We start from the raw sequence: 19,247 nt of genomic DNA, 5'->3' as shown, positions 1-19,247 counted from the left end.
TTGTTCATTAGGGAAAAATTATACGGATGTAGAAATCATCTTGTGTTGCTCTAGTCCCTGGGGTCACAATTCCAGGGGAGTCAGTTTCTTGGTATGGGCCACTGGTCTGGGTGGGCCAATGGATCCACTGGAATGTGGGGCCTGGAAGATATCTTAAAAACTACCTTTAGGTTTCGAAAAGGTGATGCTATCTATGGAGAAAGTTAAGAATCTTTGTGGATACCAGCTATGGGGAGAAGTTAAGAATTTTTATGACCACTAGTGTGTGGCTCTGGAGTGGCAATTACAGGGGGACAGTTACTAATTATTTTCATTATTTTTAGCTAGGCCTTTACCACAGTTCTTGCTTTGCACCCCATTATTGAAGGGTGGTTTCGGTAGATCTAATAAGGAAGCTTATAGTGATAAATGACTGCATTAGGAACAAAGAAAGATCTCAAACAATGTACCTTTGCACCTCAAGGAATTAGAAAAGGAAGAACAAACTAAGCCCAAAGTCAGTAGAGAGAAGGAAATAATAAAGATCAGAAAAGAAATAAATAGAGACTATAAAAATAATAGAAAAGATCTATAAAGCTAAGAGTTGGTTTTTTGAAAGGATAAACAAAATTAATAAAGTTTTTGCTAGATTAACCAAGAAAAAAGTCTCCAATAAATAAAATTATAAATGAAATAAAAAGGGAGACATTACAACTGATAGCACAGAAATACAAAGGATCACAGGAGATTATTATGAACAATTATATGCCAACAAATAGGTAACCTCAAGGAAATAAACTCCTAGAAACATAAAAACTACCAAGACTGAATTATGAAGAAATAGAAAATCTGAACATGAGTAAGGAGTAAGGAGATTGAATTAGTGACTAAAAACCTCCTGACAATGAAAAGCTCAGGACCTGATGGCTTCACTGGTGTATTCTACCAAACATTAAAGAAGGAATAATGCCAATCCTTCTCAAACTCTTCCAAAGAATTGAAGAAAGGGGAATACTTGAAAACTCATTTTACAAGGTTGGCATTACTCTGATACCAAAACCAGACAAGGACACTAGAAGAAAAGAAAATTGCATACCAATATTGCTGATATACGTACATGCAAAAACTCTCAACAAAATACTATCAAACTATGGCTGGGTGCAGTGGCTCATGCCTGTAACCCTAGCACTCTGGGAGACCAAAGAGGGAGGATCACTTGAGCTCAGGAGTTTGAGACCAACCTGAGCAAGAGTGAGATTCTGTCTCTATTAAAAAAATAGAAAAAATTAGCCAGGCATGGTGGTGCATGCCTGTAGTCCCAGCTACTCAAGAGGCTGAGGCAGAAGGATCACTTAAGCCCAGGAGTTTGAGGTTGCTGTGAGCTAGGCTGATGCCATGGCACTCTAGCCTGGGTGACAGAGTAAGAGTCTGTCTCAGAACACACACACACACACACACACACACACACACACACACAAAACACAAAAATCCCAATCAAACTGAACTCATAGCACATTGAAAATATCATTCACCATGATCAAATAGGATTTATCACTGAGATAGCAAGGATGGTACAACATACACTAATCTATACATGTGATACAGCAAATTAACAGAATGAAGGACAAAGAGCATATAATCATCTCAATAGATACAGAAAAAGCATTTAGAAAAATTCAATGTCCTTTCATGATTAAAAAAAACTTTCAGAAAATTGGGTATAGAAAGAATATACTTTGACACAATAAAGGCCATCATGACAAACGTACAGCTAACATTATACTCAATAGTGAAAAGCTGAAAGCTTTTCCGTCAAGATCAGGACCAAGAGAAGGATGCCCACTCTTGCCACTTCATTTAATATAGTGCTGGAATTTCTAGCCAGAACTGTTAGACAAGAAAAAATAAAAGGCATCAAAATGAGAAATGAGGAAGTAGAATGGTCTGTTTGCTGATGATAGGTTCTTATATAGAGAAATCCCTAAAGACCCCCTCCAAAAAACTGTTAGAAGTGATAATCATAGTCAGTAAAGTTGCAGGATATAAAATCAACACTCAAAAATCAACAGAATTTTTATATATTTATGACAAACTATTTGAAAAAGAAATCAAGAAAACAGTCCTATTTATTATAGCATGAAAAAACCTTTGAAGTAAATTTAACCAAGTAGGTAAAAGATCTGTACATAAAAGATTTACCCAAAGCATTCTACAGAGTCAATGCAACCCTATCAAAATTCCAATGGCATTTCTCACAAAAATGAAAACAAAAAAATTCTGAAATTTATTTGGAAACACAAAAGACTCCAGATAGCCAAAGTAATCTCGAGTAAGAATAACAGAGCTGGAAGAATTACATTACCTAATTTCAAAATACAGTACGAAGTTCTAGTAATCAAACCATCATGGTATTGGCATAAAAACCAACATATAGACCAATGAAACAGAACAGAGAGCTCATAAATAAATCTATGTATTTACAGTCAATTGATTTTCTACCGAGATGCCAAGAATGCACAATGGGGAAAGGACAGTCTTGTCAATAAACGGAGCTGGGAAAACTGGATATCCACATGCAGAAGATGAAACTGTACCCTTATCTCATTCCTAATGTATGAATCAACTCAAAATGTATTAAAGATGTAAACGTAAGACTGGAAACTGTAAAACTACTAGAAGAAAACATAGGGAAAAATCTCCTGATGTTAGTATGTTCACTGATGTTTTTGGATATGACCCCAAAAGCACAAGTAACAAAAATAGGCAAAATGAATTACATCAAATTAAAAAGCTTCTGTACAGCAAAGGAGACAATTAATAAAGTGAGAAGACAACCTATGAAATAGGAGAACATGTTTGCAAACCATACATCTGAGAAGGGATTAACATCCAAAATATATAAGGAACTCAAACAACTCAGTGACAAGGAAACAAATAATGCAATTAGAAAATGGGCAAAGAACCTGAATAGACATTTCTCAAAAGAAGACCATAGAAATGGTCAAGAGGTATATGAAAAAATGCTCAACATCACTAATCATTGGAGAAATGCAAATTATAGCTACAATGAGATATAACCTCATACTTATTAGGATGGCTAGTCTAAGACAAAAGGTAAGTATAGGCAAGAATGGGAAGAAAAGGGAATGCTTGTACACTGTTGGTGGGAATGTAAATTAGTAGAGCCATTATGGAAGACAGTATAGAGGTTCTTCAAAAAAATTATAACTACCGTATGACCCAGCAATCCCACTAATAGGTATATATCCAAAGGAAATGAAATCAGTATGTTGAGGAGACAGCTGCATTACTGTGTTCATTGCAGCCCTATTCACATTAGCCAAGATATGGAAACAACCTAAGTGTCCATCAACAGATGGATTAATAAAGAAATTGTGCTATATATATAAATATATATATATGTATACCTATACAGTGGGGTATTGTTTAGTCTTAGAAAAGAAGGAAATCTTGTCATTTGCAACACCATGAATGAAACTGGAAGACATTATACTAAGGGAAATGAGCCAAGCACGGAAAGACAAATATTGTGTCAACAGAGAAGAACCCAAACTCTATAAAATAATTTAAAGAGGTTTATTCTGAGCCAATTTTGTACAGCCATGGCCTGGAGAGCCATGCCCAAGAAGGCTTGAACAAGTGGTCTCACTGTGGTTGGGTTACTGTTTGGTTTTATACATTTCATGGAGACAGAAATTACATGTAAAGCCATAAATCAATACATGGAAGGCAAATATTGGTTTGGCCCCAAAAGGAAGATCATCTCCCAAGTGGGGAATTGCAGATTATAGGTGGGTTTAAATATGCTTTGATTTGTAATTTGTTAAAGAAATAAAGTTTTGTCTAAAGGCTTGGAATGTTTTAAGTTAAGATAAGGAAGTTTGTTAATCAGAGACAAGTCACCAGACACACATTAAGACTCACTTGGTCTGTTAAGTAAATCGATGACCTACAGGTGTGGTTTAAGCTTTGTATTGCATAGCCTTAGGCCTGTTAATGAATTACAAAGGATATCGCCAAGAAGGAAGGGGGGCATGACAAGGCATGTCTGACCTCTCTTCTCATCCTTAGGGTATTTCTGGGGTCCCCTTGGCCAAGAGGGGGGTCCATTCAGTCAACTGGGGGGCTTAAGATTTTATTTTGGTTCACAACTACAGGATCTTACTTATATGTAAAATTTAAAAAAGTCAAATTTACAGAGTAGAATAGAATGGTGGTTGCTGGGAGCTATTGGGGGCGGGGCAAATGAATAGATGTTGGTCAGAAGACACAAAATTTTATTAAATAGCTAGACAGGATGAACAAATTCTAGAGATCTGTTGTACAGCATGGTGGCTAAGTTAATAATAATGCATTGCATACTTGAAAATTGCTAAGAGAGTTGATCTTAAATGTTCTCACCATACCAATAAAAATCATAACTATATGAGGTGATGGATATGTTAATTAGCTTGATTGTGGTGATCATTTCACAATGTATATGTATATCAAAACATCACATTGTACACTGTAAATATGTACACTGCAAACACTGTGGACATAGATCATAATACTCTTGTATCCTCTCTTACCTTGTTACATATGCAAATTGCAGTGGGATTTAGACCTGTGGCTGTTCCTCTAATGACATGAGATTTGATTTAAATAATCATTCTTGGAGTGCTTGATGTACGCAGTGGTTTAGAGCAAGGGAAAGGAGTTTACAAAGAAAGCACTCCAAATGCTGAGAGGAACCAGCCAAATGAACTCTCAGGCATTCAGGAACTGGGGACCAGGGCTTCTGTTTTTTGTTCTTTCCAATTTTCCATTTACTTCTCCTGTTATGGTGGATGTGACTAATCCCACATGACAGCCAAAGCTATGAACAAGGAAAGTGCACTCTGTCTATAAACATGTAAAGCCTCAGTGAAAGGTGACCTTGTGATGTGATTAGATGACCATTCTCTAAAAGCAAACTTTAGATCTCCCTCCTGGCTTCTTGCTTTTCTGTCTCCACGGGGTGAGCAGGGTCAGATCTTTGAAAGGGAGGTCTGTGATTCCAGCTGGCATGCTGTGCCCACAGATAGCACTTCAGCTTTTGATCGACGAAGCTTGTTGGGAAACTCCAACCGTGAAATAAATGCAAAGATTGCTCTAACCAAGGAAACTCTCTGGACAGCTGTAATTCCTATGAGAAAATACAAGACTATGATGGAGAAGGCATTCATCCACAGGTGTGCGCCGTCCAACTCTTTCTGGCAGGCTAATAGCAGGGACGAGAGGGGAGAGGGGAGAACTGTAGACCAGCCGGTGCTTCTCATATAGCATGTTGCCACCGTTTAGGGCAGCGGTTCCCAACCTTTTTGGCACCAGGGACTGGTTTCATGGAAAACAATTTTTCCATGGACAGGGTGAGGTGGGTAGGAAGGGTAGTTGGGGAAGAGGGAGGGGGTGGGGGAAGCTCAGGCAGTGATGCAAGCTTTGGGCAGCAGCTGTAAATTCCCTCTAGGCTGCTCACTTCCTGCTGTGCAGCCCCCTACCCCCCTACCCCCCACGTTTCATGGAAGACAATTTTTCCACTGACAGGGTGCTGGGGTGAGGGGGTGAGGGGAGGGAGCTCTGCAGTCCGGTCCCTAACAGACTGCCGACCTTGTCCTGGGGGGTTGGGGACCACGGCTTTAGGGGATAATAAAGTATTTTATTTGGGCACAAAAAACTCTCTTAAAATGGAGTACAATGGAATGGAACAAAATAGAGTAACTAGAAGATATCGCAGTACATCACATACAGTTGGGATAAGAAGGTACAAAGTTTTAGTGAGGATGAACAAATTCTAAAGGTCTATCGATTTCGAGACTTTTGGGGGGCGTGTGTGTTTGGGTGTGTGTTTGTGTGCAGGCATGTGTCCTGAAATTGAGGTTTGATTTTTTTTTTCCCCTGTGGGTCTTGGTAAAAAAGAGTTTGGTAAACACTGCCATAATTTAGCTCTTTGCCACATCCTTTTGGGATTCTGGGTTTAAAAAACTGAAACTAAAATTCTGGCCACTCAATACTGAGCTTCTCTGAAGACTGTAACCCTGGCTCTTTTTGGCACTGTTTGTCAACTGCTTTGGCGAGAGGAGATAACCTGAGGTGGAAATGAGCTGCCTAAAAACAGAAATGGGAGATTCCTGGTGAAGCCTCTGGATTTCTAGTGAAGACCTGGGAGAGAGGGCTCCAGGTGGCGTGTGTGTGTGCGTGTGTGCCTGTGGATGTGTGTGTCTATCAGAGAGACTTAGAGACAGGATTCATTAGAGGCCACCAGTAAAAAAATAAAAATGTGTGTTTTCAGGTAAGCAGTGACTAAAACCTTGCTGTCCACGCTGAGCCCTCAATGAGAAAAAAGGTTCAGAGAGGTGATATGACTCTAAACCCGAAGAATTAATCCAAGAGTCAGAAACCAGGAGTCCTTCGACTGGGTTTGTTCCCCGTCTCAGGGAAGAACTTTGTTTCTGATTTCTATTAAACAACAGAACATGTAAAGAAACCTTCTGAAAACTTGGGGCACCCTGTTCTGGAAATTACCGAAGAGAAACCAAAATGTACATAGCCATGTCATGGTTATTTGATTTAATGTGCGATTCTTTCTCCTGTCCTCTCTTACAGGATACTCACTTTGTTTCCAAATGCCATAGCTCGCAAATTACTGCTGATGTTGACATTTATCTTAATTTTCTGGGTCATTTACTTGGCTTCAAAAGACCACACAAAGGTAGGAATTGTTTCCTTTTCCAGAATTTCACAGAAGATCACAGTGACCTCGTTTGAATGATCCCCTTTATCATGGTAAGAAATAAAAGTTAAAAGCTTGTCATCATAGCAGAACGTGGATGAGAGGGTTCTCTGTTCAGCATTAATCCCTTTGACATCATTATTGTTTTTTAATGGCAGGTGCAGCTGTCTGTGTACTACTTGACATTGCTAACCATCACACCTCAAACTTCTCTCCTCCCTTGGCCTCCGAGACTCCCAGCTGATCAAATCTCTATTTCAGTCCTCTGCCTTCTTCACAGGGATTTTATTATTCTTTGAGTAGTTCAGTTAGTGTTTTTTGGATCTTCCCTTTTCCAGTCTTTCTTAACTGATCTTGCTTCCAGTTTCTCTTCCTCCCAACCATTGAGTACAAAAATAATCTTTCAAAAATTCTGATTTTATTATCTTCTGGTCTTGATCGTAAACTCTCACTGATGGCATTCACCAATGACAGTGCAAAGAACAAACTGCCTAGTTTAGCCATTAGAGGCCCTTCTAAATTTGAACCCACTACCTTAAAAGTGTCTCTCTCACCTTTGTCTGATACATCCTTATTTGCAAGCTCCAAACAAGAAGCACCACAAGTCTAGGACATTTGGACAATACTATGAACCGGTAAAAGAACTCTCAGGCCACAGCTCAGAGGTTTCTCATCCTGGGTCCTCTCTGTAAATATGTGTTCTCTAGATTTCTTCCCTTGACCCTCTTCTCGTCTATCCCTTTACCCTTTAATTTAAGTCCCCAGGTCCCATCCACTACCAATATTAGTGTTTCTCAAAGTGGAGTCTGGGGGGGTCTTCTGCTCCGGAACACCTTTCTTTGTACCTGCCTGTGTAAAATGCAGATTCCTGAGCCCTACTCCAGAACTGCCGAAATCTCTGGGGTTGAGCCTAAGATTATGAAGTATTAACAAACTCCCCAGCTGATTCTTATGCATGCTAAAGTTTGAGAATCCCTCCCTATGTGCTTCCAGAGCTGAAACCTCTTCCCAGACCCACTCTTGTGTGTGTGCTGTTCATTCGATATCTCCATCTAAATCTTCTACTGGCACTACCAATGCAAAAAACTGCACACTGATTTTACCATCTCTTTCACCACCATCCCCTGGCAAAAAACAAACAAACAGACAAAAAAAACCCATACCAAATCAGGTGGACACAAATTCTCTCCTCTTTCTCTTATCTCACCGATCAAGGTAATTGTTGCCACAGCCCTTGTAGTCAATCAAGCCAAAACTCTCTCCACAAACTATCAGCTGCTGAGTCTTATAAAGTCTACCTCCTAAATAACTCTCAAACCAGTCCTTTTTCTCCATCCCCATTGTCTTTCTTTAGTCCAGTCGTTTGTGATTTCTCAGCTAAAGTGCTGAAATGGTCTTGTTAATTTTTCTACCTCCAGTCTCAGCATGCTGTCAGAATTTATTCAACAAACATTTGTTGAGTATAGATTGTGTGTCAGGCACTAGCCTAGGCATTAGGGATGCAAGAATGTAGGACATCATCTTTGTGTTCAAGAATCTGAAATTATATTAATATTTCTAAAATGAAAACTTGAATATGGTACTCTACCTTCAGTGGCGGCTCCTGCAGCATGGTGTGGCCCAGACTCACTGGCACAGTGTCTCATTCAGACTCATTCAAGTAAAGGGCATGGAAACTCACTTGATTGGCTTAAGACATTCTTGCATTGACTGTGTCCTCAGCCTGCTCTTCCTCTAGGTTTTCATGTGGCTCCTTCAAGTCTTTGCTCTGATGTCATCTTCTTTATTTAATACTAGAAACAACATCCCCCCACCTCTTAGCATTCCCCTTACTCTGTTTGAGTTCTACTTTGCAATAGCACTTTTCACTTTCAAAATACTATATAATTATGTATCTATTATGGTCATTGATTATCATCTACCTTGACCTAGTATAAGGTAACGTCCACAAGGGAAAAGATCTTCGTATGTATTCATTTGTTGGTATATTCCAAGTGCCCAGAACAGTGTCTGGTACATAGTGGATGCTTAATAAATAATTAGTAAATAACTAAATAAAGACTGCTTAGTAATCTGATTGAGAAGTAATGGTGACCTGAAATAAGGTACCAACAATAAGGATGCAGAAAAGTCAATGAATTTGAGCTATGATTGACAGCAGTAGTGATTGACTATGGGAAATAAAGGGATGAGAATTACATCCCAGGTTTGTATAACTGCATGGCTGGTGACGCCACTCGCTGGAGTATTGACCAGAGTAGGAGAAATAGTTTTGGAGGACAAAAGATAAGTTTAGATAAGAACAGTCTAGGTTTGAGGTAAGCCAAGTGGTGATGTTGCTTCAATAGACTGTTGAATATACAGATATGATGCTTGGAAAGCCCTGGTTTAGAAAAATGGATTTAGAAAACATCAAAATATAAATGGCCCCTGAAGTCTTTGGGGTCTGTGACATTTCCTTCAGTGAGAGGATGAATGAGAAAAAAAAGTTGCTAATGGTATAACCTTGAGGGACAAAATAAGCACCAGGCTGAGAAGCCAGTGGCAGGAGAGAAAGTGCACATGAGGACGGAAGAGAGCTCTTGAGACACTTTACTGCTAAGGGTGGGGACAGCCAAAGTCAGGATGGTAGTTAAAGGAGAATAGGAGGCTCAAAAAGTCTTTCTTTTTTAAATATGAGAGATACTTGAATACATTTAAATTTGTATGGAAAAAGGCCAACAGAAAAGTGTAGAAAGTAGGAAAGAAAAGGTGTGGTTATGCTTAGGTTGGGCAGGGTGCTAGGAAGTTGAATTGTCATGTGACTGTTCTTATAAGTCTCTGAAGCTGAGAAAGCTCAGGGACAAAGATCTAGGTGTTGGAGGAACTGCCTCTGTGCACATTGAAGTCTCCCTGGAGGATGTCAGGACTTCTAGGGAAGTGCAGCCAAGTTCTTCGATAATCTTCAGTATATGAATAAAAGAAACCAATGGGTCAAAAAATGACAGTGAGGAGGAGGATTGTGTAGTAATTGGTGATAATTGGTCAGATGTACCACGGGGAACAAAAGATATTAGGGTCTTCTGAAAAAATATATCCTTTAATATAATATTTACAAATTTTTGAAATGTATATATATTTTTGGATGTGTGTGTGTGTGTGTGTGTGTGTGTGTGTGTGTGTGTGTGTGTAACCCTTGTCTTAGTCCATTTGGGCTGCCTTAAAAGAATACCATTGACTGGGTGGCTTATAAAGAACAGAAACCTGTTTCTCACAGTTTTGGAAACTGGGAAGTTTAAGACTTGGTGTCTAGTGAGGGCCTGCTTCCTGGTTCACAGGTAGCTGTCCTTTCAGTGTGTACTCATATGGTGGAAAGGGCAAGGGAGCTCTCTGGGGCCTCTTTCCTAACAGCTCTAATCCCATTCAAGAGGGCTGCACTCCCATGACCCAGTCACCTCCCAAAAGGCACCATCTCCTAATGCCATCACGTTGGAGGCTAGGTTTTAATATATGAATTTGCAGGGGTGGGGGGGGACACAAAAGTTTAGTTTATATCAACATTGGAGATTATGTTTCAACATGAGTTTCAGGGAGACACAAACAGATTCGGCATGAAGGACTAGGAAAATTGTGACCTTGCAAAGGAATAGACAACAGTTGCCAGTGCTGAGATAACATAGGTGTTAGACTTATCAAAGACTTTAAACCAACTGTTATAACTATGTAAGTTTTCTGTTGTTGCTATAACAAATTACCACAAATCTAGTGGCTTAAACAATACAAGTCTATTATCTTACATTTCTGGAGGTCAAATTTACAGAATGTATCTCACTGGGCTAAAATCAAGGTGTTAGCAGAGCTGCATTCCCTTCTGGAAGTTCAAGGGGAGAATCTGTTTCCTGGCCACTTGAAGCTTCTAGAAGTTGTCCACTTTTGTTGGCTTCTCCATCCTCAAAGCCAGCAACATTGGGCTGAGTCCTTTTCACACTTCCATCTCTCTGGTTCCTCCTCTTCTGCCTCTGTGTTTTACTTTTGAGAACTCTTGTGATTACTTTTGGCTTACCTGGATAATTTGGGATAATCTTCCCATCTTAAGGTCAGCTGATTAGCAAGCATAATTACACCTTCAATCTTAATTCCCTTTTGCCATGTTACTTAACATATTCATAGGTTTTGGAGAATAGGATGTAGATATTTTATTCTTGTTTCTCAATAGTTAATGTTTTCCCACCTCCTCTGTCTTCTATTGTGATTTTTCTCTTTATCTTTGATGTTTTGCAATTTGAATATGATATGCCTAAGTGTAGATTTTTTGGTATTTATACTGCTTGATGTTCTCTGAGCTTCCTGGATTTATGGTTTGGTGTCCACTATTAATTCTGGAAAATATTCAGCCATTATTACTTCAAATATTTATTCTATTTCATACTGTTTATTCTCCTTGTGGTATTTCCACTATGTATATTTATACCTTTTGTGTTTTTCCACAGATCTTGGAAATTCAGATTTTTTTCCATTCTTTGTTTCTTCTTTTTAGTTTGAGAAGTTTCTAATGACATACCTTCAAGCTCTCTGATTTTTTCCTACATTTTAGTCTACTAATGAGTTCATCAAAGACATTCTTCATTTCTGTTGCAGTGTTTTTGATTTCTAGCATTTCCTTTTGATTGTTTCATAGAGTTTCCACATCTCCACTTATATTACTCATCTGTTCTTGCATGTTGCTCACTTTTTCCGTTAGAGCCCTTAGTATGTTAATCATAGTGATTTTAAATTCCTGGTCTGATAATTCCGAGATCTCTACTATAGCTAAGTTTGGTTCTGATGCTTGCATTGCCTCTTTAGGCTGTATTTTTTTTCTTCCTGTATGCCTTGTAAATTTTATTGAAATCTTGACATGATATATTGGGTAAACTGGAATTGAGATATAGGTCTTTAGTATGAGGTTTTATATTGATGTGGCTAGGAGTTAGACTGTGTTTACTGCTACTAGAGATAAGGTGTCAGAGGCTAAATTTCCTCTAGTGTCCTTATTTTTGCCTCTGCCGGAGACTTTGTCCTTGGGTTTCCCTAGAGACTCCTTTTTAAATAGGGTTTGAGGCTTGCAGTGTTTTTAGGTTTAATTCCCTGTTTCTATACAGGATCCTTATTGAGGTGGTGGTAAGATAATAGAAGAATTCTATAGTCCTGTGATTTAGTCTCACTATTTTAGTGACCTTGTGCCCCTAAACTGTGGGCAGAATGGATAAAAAAAGAATGAACAAAACATAAGCTATCTATGATAAACCCATTTTAAATGTAAAGATATAGGTAAGCTAAAAGTAAAATGATGAAAATAAGTATGCCATGCAAATACTAACCACAATAATGCTTATATGAATTTACTAATATCTGACAAAGTAGATTGAGAATGAGGAAAATTCCCATGGATACATAGGATCAGTACATACTAGTGGAAGGGTCAGTTTACCAAAATACATAACAACCATAAATGTGTATACACCTAACAGCAAAGCTGAAAAATATATGAAGAAAAGCACATATAAATAAAAGAAGAAAAGGGAAAATCTAATATCATAGCTGGGAACATTAACATTGCTCTTGCTAATTGGTAAAATATATAGACAGAATGTCAGTGTAGTGGGTTAAATAGTGGCCCCTAAAGATATGTATACCTGAAACCCCTGAATATGACCTATAGCATTAAATAGTCCCTGATATCTGCAGGGTATATGTTCCACAATCCCTGCTGGCCTCCTAAAACTGCACATGGTACTAAAGCCTATATGGTGCATATACTATGTTTTTTCCTATACATATGTACTTATGGTAATGTTTAATTTATAAATCAGGTACAGTAAGAGATATAACAACAATAACCTAATAATAAAATAGAATAATTATAATAATATACTGTAATATCAGTTATGTGAATATGGTTTCTCTCTTTCTCTCTCAGAATATCTGATTGTACTGTATTCATGTATTTTTGGACCGTGGTTGACCATGGGTAACTGAACACACATAAGGGGGGACCACTATAGTTAGAAAAACAGTCTTTGCAAATGTAATTAAGTTAAGAATGGTAAGAGGAGATCATCCTGGATTACAGAGAATCCTAAATCCCATGACAAGTGTCCTTTTTTTTTTTTTTTTTTTTTTTGAGACACAGTCTTACTCTGTTGCCTGGGCTAGAGTGACGTCAGCCTAGCTCACAGCAACCTCAAACTCCTGGGCTCAAGCAATCCTCCTGCCTCAGCCTCCCAAGTAGCTGGGACTACAGGCATGTGCCACCATGCCTGACTAATTTTTTCTATATATTTTTAGTTGTCCAGATGATTTCTTTCTATTTTTTCAATAGAGACGGGGTCTCGCTCTTGCTCAGGCTGGTCTCAAACTCCTGAGCTCAAACAATCCTCCCGCATCAGCCTCCCAGAGTGCTAGGATTACAGGCGTGATCCACCGAGGCTGGCCGACAAATGTCCTTTTAAGAGAAGAGAGGAAGAGAAGACATACAGAGGGAAAGGTGACTGAGAAGATGGTGGCAGAGATTGAAGTGATGTATCTGCCAGCCAAGGAACGCCAAGGATTACTGACAACTGCCAGAAGTTAGGAGAGGCATGGAATAGATTCTTCCTTGAACCCTCCATAAGGAACTCACTCTGTTGACACATTGATCTCAGACTTCTGGCCTCCAGAACATGAAAGAATAAATTTATGTTTTTTTAAGTCATCAGATTTGTGGTAATTTGTTGTTAGTCCTATGAAGCTAATATAGTCAGCAAAAATATAGAAGAACTAAAGAACACAAGCAATCAACTAAATCTGACTGACATTTATAAAATACTTCATCCAACAATATTGGAATATATTATTCTTTTCCAGTGCACATGAAGCATTTACCAAGATAAAACATATCTTGGGTCATAAAACAAATTTATAAAGAACTGAAATCATACAAAGTATGTTCCTTTACCATATAAATTTAATTGGAAATAACAGAAAAATAATTGGTAAATCTTTAAGCATTGGGAAATTAAACAATACATTATATATAACTTATGGATTAAAGAGGAAGTCTCAAGGAATATTAGAAAACAATTTGAACTGGATGAAAACTAATGTAATTTGAACTGGATGAAGATTAACCTAATCTTTCATCTTAAAGAACTAGAAGGAGCAAGCATAAAGAAAGAAAGAACAAATACTAGAGTGGAAATCATTAAAATTGGAAATAGAAATGTAATCGAGAAAATCAATAGCACCAAACACTGGTTCTTTAAAATGTTCAATAAAATTGATGAAATTTCAGCCAAACCAATGAAGAAAAGACACAAATAACCAATGAGTAATTGAAGAAGGGCTATTTACTGCAGAACTCATAGACATTTAAAGGTAATAAGGGCACACAATAGAAAACTCTATGCATATAAATTTGACAACTTAGATGAAATTGATGAATTCCTTCAAAGCCACAAACTACTAAAACTCATCCAAGAATAAATAGATAATTTGACTAGTCTTAAGTCAATTAAATAAATTAAATTTATTGTTAGAACTAAAAAAATTATGTGAGGTGATAGGTTAATTAGCTTTATTTAATCATTCCACAATGTATACATTTATCAAAGTGTCACATGTTATACTGTAAATATATATAATGTTTATTTGTCAATTAAAAGACAAATAAATTCTTGTAACAAAACCTTTTTATCACTCCAAAGAGAAACTTTATAACCATTAAACAGTAACTCCCCATTCCCTGCTCCCGGTAAAGCCATTCTTAACTGCCCTGGGCCAAACTTGTTACAATCTCTTTTATGTATGTACCCATGGAGTTCTACTTATGTATCTGTTCAATTATTCACCTTTTGCATAATAAGTTTACATGTTTGTTCCTCTCTCTAGACTGGACTTTCTGGGAATATAATCATATGAGCTGCAGATAACATTTGTGTGTGTTCTTAGTTCATTAAATTATTGGTACTAAGGTCAGTAAAGAGAGCAGATAGTATATTTATTTATCATAGTAGCCAGTAGAGTAGGTAGATCTTTTTATCCACTTGGCTGAACCTAGATAGGCAAAAGACTAAAATATTGACAAATCCAATCATAAAAAATACTGAAAAAATTATAATTGAGTATTTAGGAAATGAAAGTGAGGAGAACAGTTTAAGATTAGAAGCAATGGAAGTAAATCACAAGGGTATTTTTCAGTGCTTTCACTATAAATACTTAACTATTAAATACTTTTAAAAATGTCAAGCAATGAAGTGGTAAAAATATTTTCTGCAAAACTGAGAAACTAAATGTTAAGATGGCTATTACATGAAGAACTGATATGAACTGAGAAATAAAAAAACATTAAAATCCAAGTAAAAAATTGTAAATAGACAATTCAGAGAAGAAAAATATATTAGTAAAACAAGTATTTGAGGGAAAATAAAGTTGGAACACACTGATAAGAAAATAAATGTAATTTAAAATTATATAAGCCTCCATTTTCACCTAACTATTTACACATAGTTTTAAGGACAATATTCTATAATTTAACCAAAAATATTTAAATGGATGAATTTTTTTGAGGGAGATTTAGTCAAGTGAGATATATGAGGACAATTCTTTTCTCTAGGTGACCATGAAGCTATCCAAAATCCTTCCAGGTGAATTTTGTTTGAATCTTTCATTCAGGCAATAATCTAATTATTAGAATATGATATACATGAGTTTATATAATGGTTTTGGCAAAATTAAATGTCCTGTTCCAGAAAAATCTTTGACAATACTTATGGCAGAGGAAGCAGTATACTTGGACTTCAAGCCTCTCTGTACAAATATCAAACTGCAGTCAACTATTAAAAATGCAAAACAAAGCAACAGCCAAAGAAGCCAATAACCAAACAGGGGTAGGTGTTCAACCCTGGCTGTCTCCCATGTCATTTTAGTATGCTGTCCCTGGCTAAATGTATCTACATAGGTATGGGAGACTCAGACCAGAACATATTTTAAATTGGTAACAGTTTCTTCAGTGATTTCATTATCTAAGTCAATACAATAGCATCAAAGGATGGGGTAGATAGATAGATTTGACTGATTGGACATGGAGGGTGACTGACTCTGCATCTCTAGATCCCCAGCCAGGGGAAGAGTTTTATGGAATCCTGAGTCATTTATTTCCTGAGAATATCTTAAATATATAAAAATAATGAAAAAAGGTATTTTCAGAGAGTTAAGAGTGGTTCAATCCATCTAAAACAGTGATTCCCACTTTACTATATGGTCACATAATTAAGTTAATTTGTTTTCTTATTTCTTGAAGGTCCAACATGGGGGTTGAAATTATGAAGAACTTTGCCTCCATTGAGGTCGTCCCATGTAACAGTAAGTGTAGTCTGCTATTGCCTGCCGTGATCACAATTTACCCATTTAAAGGGCATTCTTACTTTGAGAGATATTTATTCCACATTAACCATTTTGATCTCTTATTTTTGGGGACATTTGATATCAACCACCTTGAGTTTTAAAGGTGGGATTTTATTCTTGGAAATTATTTTCATATCAATTTAAGCCAATTTTTATCCTGAGTCAGAAAAGTCTAGAGAAACCATTAATTTCAGCTACTCCTTCTGACAATGTACAGGGTATTTGTATTTAAACTTGAGATTTAATTTCCAAAAGCCAACGATTGGGTGCTGGTGCTAGGTGTCTCAGATAAGCTGCACAGATTCAGAGTTAGGAAATTTCTTTACTGGTTTCTAATTTCTCTTGTAAGCCAAATCATCTCACTTAACGTTCTATAAACTAGCAATTTCTGTGGATTTTTTTTTCAGTTTAATCACATGAACTTTAGTGGTCAACACAAAACCATTTCATTCATAAAAGTGACATTTCTGCCATACTAGAATTAAAGTGAATGACTTTAAGCAAATGACTTCCATTATAACAATCAGTGGAGTATACATTACCCAGTGCCCCTTTTTCATGAACTCAACAAATGTTTACTGAGGACCTACTATATGCAAAGAACTTTGCCAAACTCTGTGGAAAACACAGATACAAATAAATCATGAACTCAGTCCTAAAGCTCACAATCTGTGAAAAAGACAGATCCTTTCTCTGCTGGATCAACCATCATCCATGCCCAACTTTTACAGTGAAGAAAGTTCTTAGACTCTTGAGGCACCCTGAGACTTCATAACACCTCTTCTGTTTCCCTCTCACCTGGACAGTAATTGCTAGTAAAGTCAGGTAGTTTCTTAGAAGATAGTGTGAGACTGTTATTTTTGGAGCCATTTACAAATCTGGTATAATTCAATATGGACAAATGTAAGTTCCTAAACTTACACCACAAAACCCAACCATGCAGGTAGCTGACAAAGAAAATGTGCTTTTCTAGTGGTGAATATAAAAGTGGCCTCAGAATCTTACCTGGGGTAAAGCTCACTATGAGTCAGTAAATAGAGTGGAGTGTCCAGAACAAGGAGGTTCATGATCCTACTATTTTAGTCTTTTTATTGCACTAGTGAGACCACACTGAGAATATTACACTCAGTTCTAGATACAACAATTAAGCATTAAAAGGTTTTTTTTTATTGACCAGAGAATGTGATTCTGGTACACACAAAATAAACAATGTGTGACACTAGTTTCATAAATGTGTTCAAGCTTTTTTGGTGGATACCTACTTTGAGGAAGAGGAGATTTACAGTTCCGCAAGGCCAATGTCCTCGGTGCAATATTCAGCTGGGTCTCTGAGCCCTGCGATTTCACAGCCACACATTTTCTCCTGACTTTGGCTGGCTGTCTCACAGTTGAGTGGCTTTTGGGACAAGGTGGGGTCCAGGGAGACATTGTCATTGCACAAGAGAAAACTGATCCCCTCTCCAATAAAAACAATTCAGTGAGAGCTTCTAATTCACTCTTTTAACATGATCTTGTTAAATAAATACCTGTGGAAGACAGGAGGGCAGAAATAGAGTTAAAAAGAAGGGTGGAGGGGAAAGAGAAAAAGAAGGGAAAAAATGAGAAAAGTGTTTCCAAAATAAATTTCTGGTAATAGAAATTACTTACTGTGGGAATTTTTATTGCCAGAGAATGAGAACAGCAAACAGAAATGTGAGATTGGAATGAAAACACCTTTCCCCAGTGGTTATACTTTGAACAGAAGGTGGATTACAGCATTTTGCAAACAGACCAAGTTCAATGCAACAAAAAATATAAATGACTGTTTGGAAGGAAAATTTATTTACCTCATGGGAGATTCGAGTTACTACTTTAAAAAAGTTGTGAAAAGTCTGTATTTTATTTTCATTTTGAAATTATATTCAACTTTTGAAGGTTTAAAAAATAATAATTAGAATTCTTTGCTTTCCTTTTTTAGTGTTTGTTTTAGCATTTTTTAACTTGCCAGACTTTTGGCTTTGGGTTTTTAATAAAAAGTTAAATTTTATATTTTTCATTCATGTATGTTAACATTTTGCTTTCTCTTCATGTATTCTGATGAAAAGTTCAAATTTTTGTTAAGATTTTAATGCATCTGGTAAAATTCTCTACCTCACATAGATGTCAACTCTCCAGTTAGAAGTGACCTTGATTAGAATTTTACACATGTTATATGCATTTTAAAATTACATCATTTTCTTTTTGTTAAAAGATTTATTGATTTGTTTTCCATCAGCCTTAAGATGTTTTGATCATCATGGAACTGGGATCTTTAAAACACATGTTCTTCTGGATGGTGAATGATATATTTTGATACATTGGAAAAAACATGGTCATCCATTTATTAACCAAAAACTGTTCTCGGTGAAAGATGAAAACTGTATCTCACAGGAAATTGACTGGGTAGCAGGAGACAATAACACAGCCATTGTCATTACCCTCAGCCAACACTTCAGACCCTTTCCCATCAGCATTTTCATCCATAGGGCCATCAATATTCAAAAGGCCATTGACCATCTATTCTTGCGAAGTCTAGAGACCAAGTTGATACTTAAAACTGAAAACACCAGCGAGATATATCAAAATGCAGAGATGTTTAGTGACTTTCATGGCTATATTCAGAATCTTACCATGAGGGACATTTTTGTGGATCTCAGTGTGGGTATTATTCATGCCGGGGACGTGACAGTTGCATATTGCACTAATAACACCCATCTACCTGGTTATGTGATTGAAAATCAGATTGGCATGTTCTTAGACTACGTTTGCTAGAGGAAAAATACAGAAAAATAGCACTAGACATTCTCTATAGATGATCTCACATATACTGCCATGATAGTTTATTGTAATCCAAGGTTTGAAAAAAACAAATTAAAAAATTTATTGTAGTCAAATACACATATAAAATTTACCATTTAAATAATTTTAAGTATACGACTCAGTGGCATTGAGTATATTCACAATATTGTGCAACCGTCATCACAAACCATCTCCAGAAGTTTTTCATCATCCCAAACAGAAGCTCTATACCTATTGAACAATAACTCCCCATTCTCTCCTGCTCCTCTACCCCTAT

General features: G+C 37.0%; 1 protein-coding gene across 1 annotated transcript; it reads left to right on the top strand.

Moving 5' to 3' along the window:
* Window positions 1-5,187: 5,187 nt before the first annotated feature.
* Window positions 5,188-18,943, top strand: LOC123641978 (NXPE family member 2-like). The gene is given in 6 exon segments (XM_045556917.1): window positions 5,188-5,213; window positions 6,625-6,730; window positions 7,334-7,386; window positions 16,050-16,111; window positions 17,822-18,022; window positions 18,408-18,943. Coding segments are annotated over 6 exon segments (984 nt in total).
* Window positions 18,944-19,247: the final 304 nt, after the last annotated feature.

This window comes from Lemur catta, chromosome 7 (assembly GCF_020740605.2).
Source record: "Lemur catta isolate mLemCat1 chromosome 7, mLemCat1.pri, whole genome shotgun sequence".
Classification (NCBI taxonomy): Eukaryota; Metazoa; Chordata; class Mammalia; order Primates; family Lemuridae; genus Lemur; species Lemur catta.
This window is presented reverse-complemented; position numbering and strand designations above follow the sequence as displayed.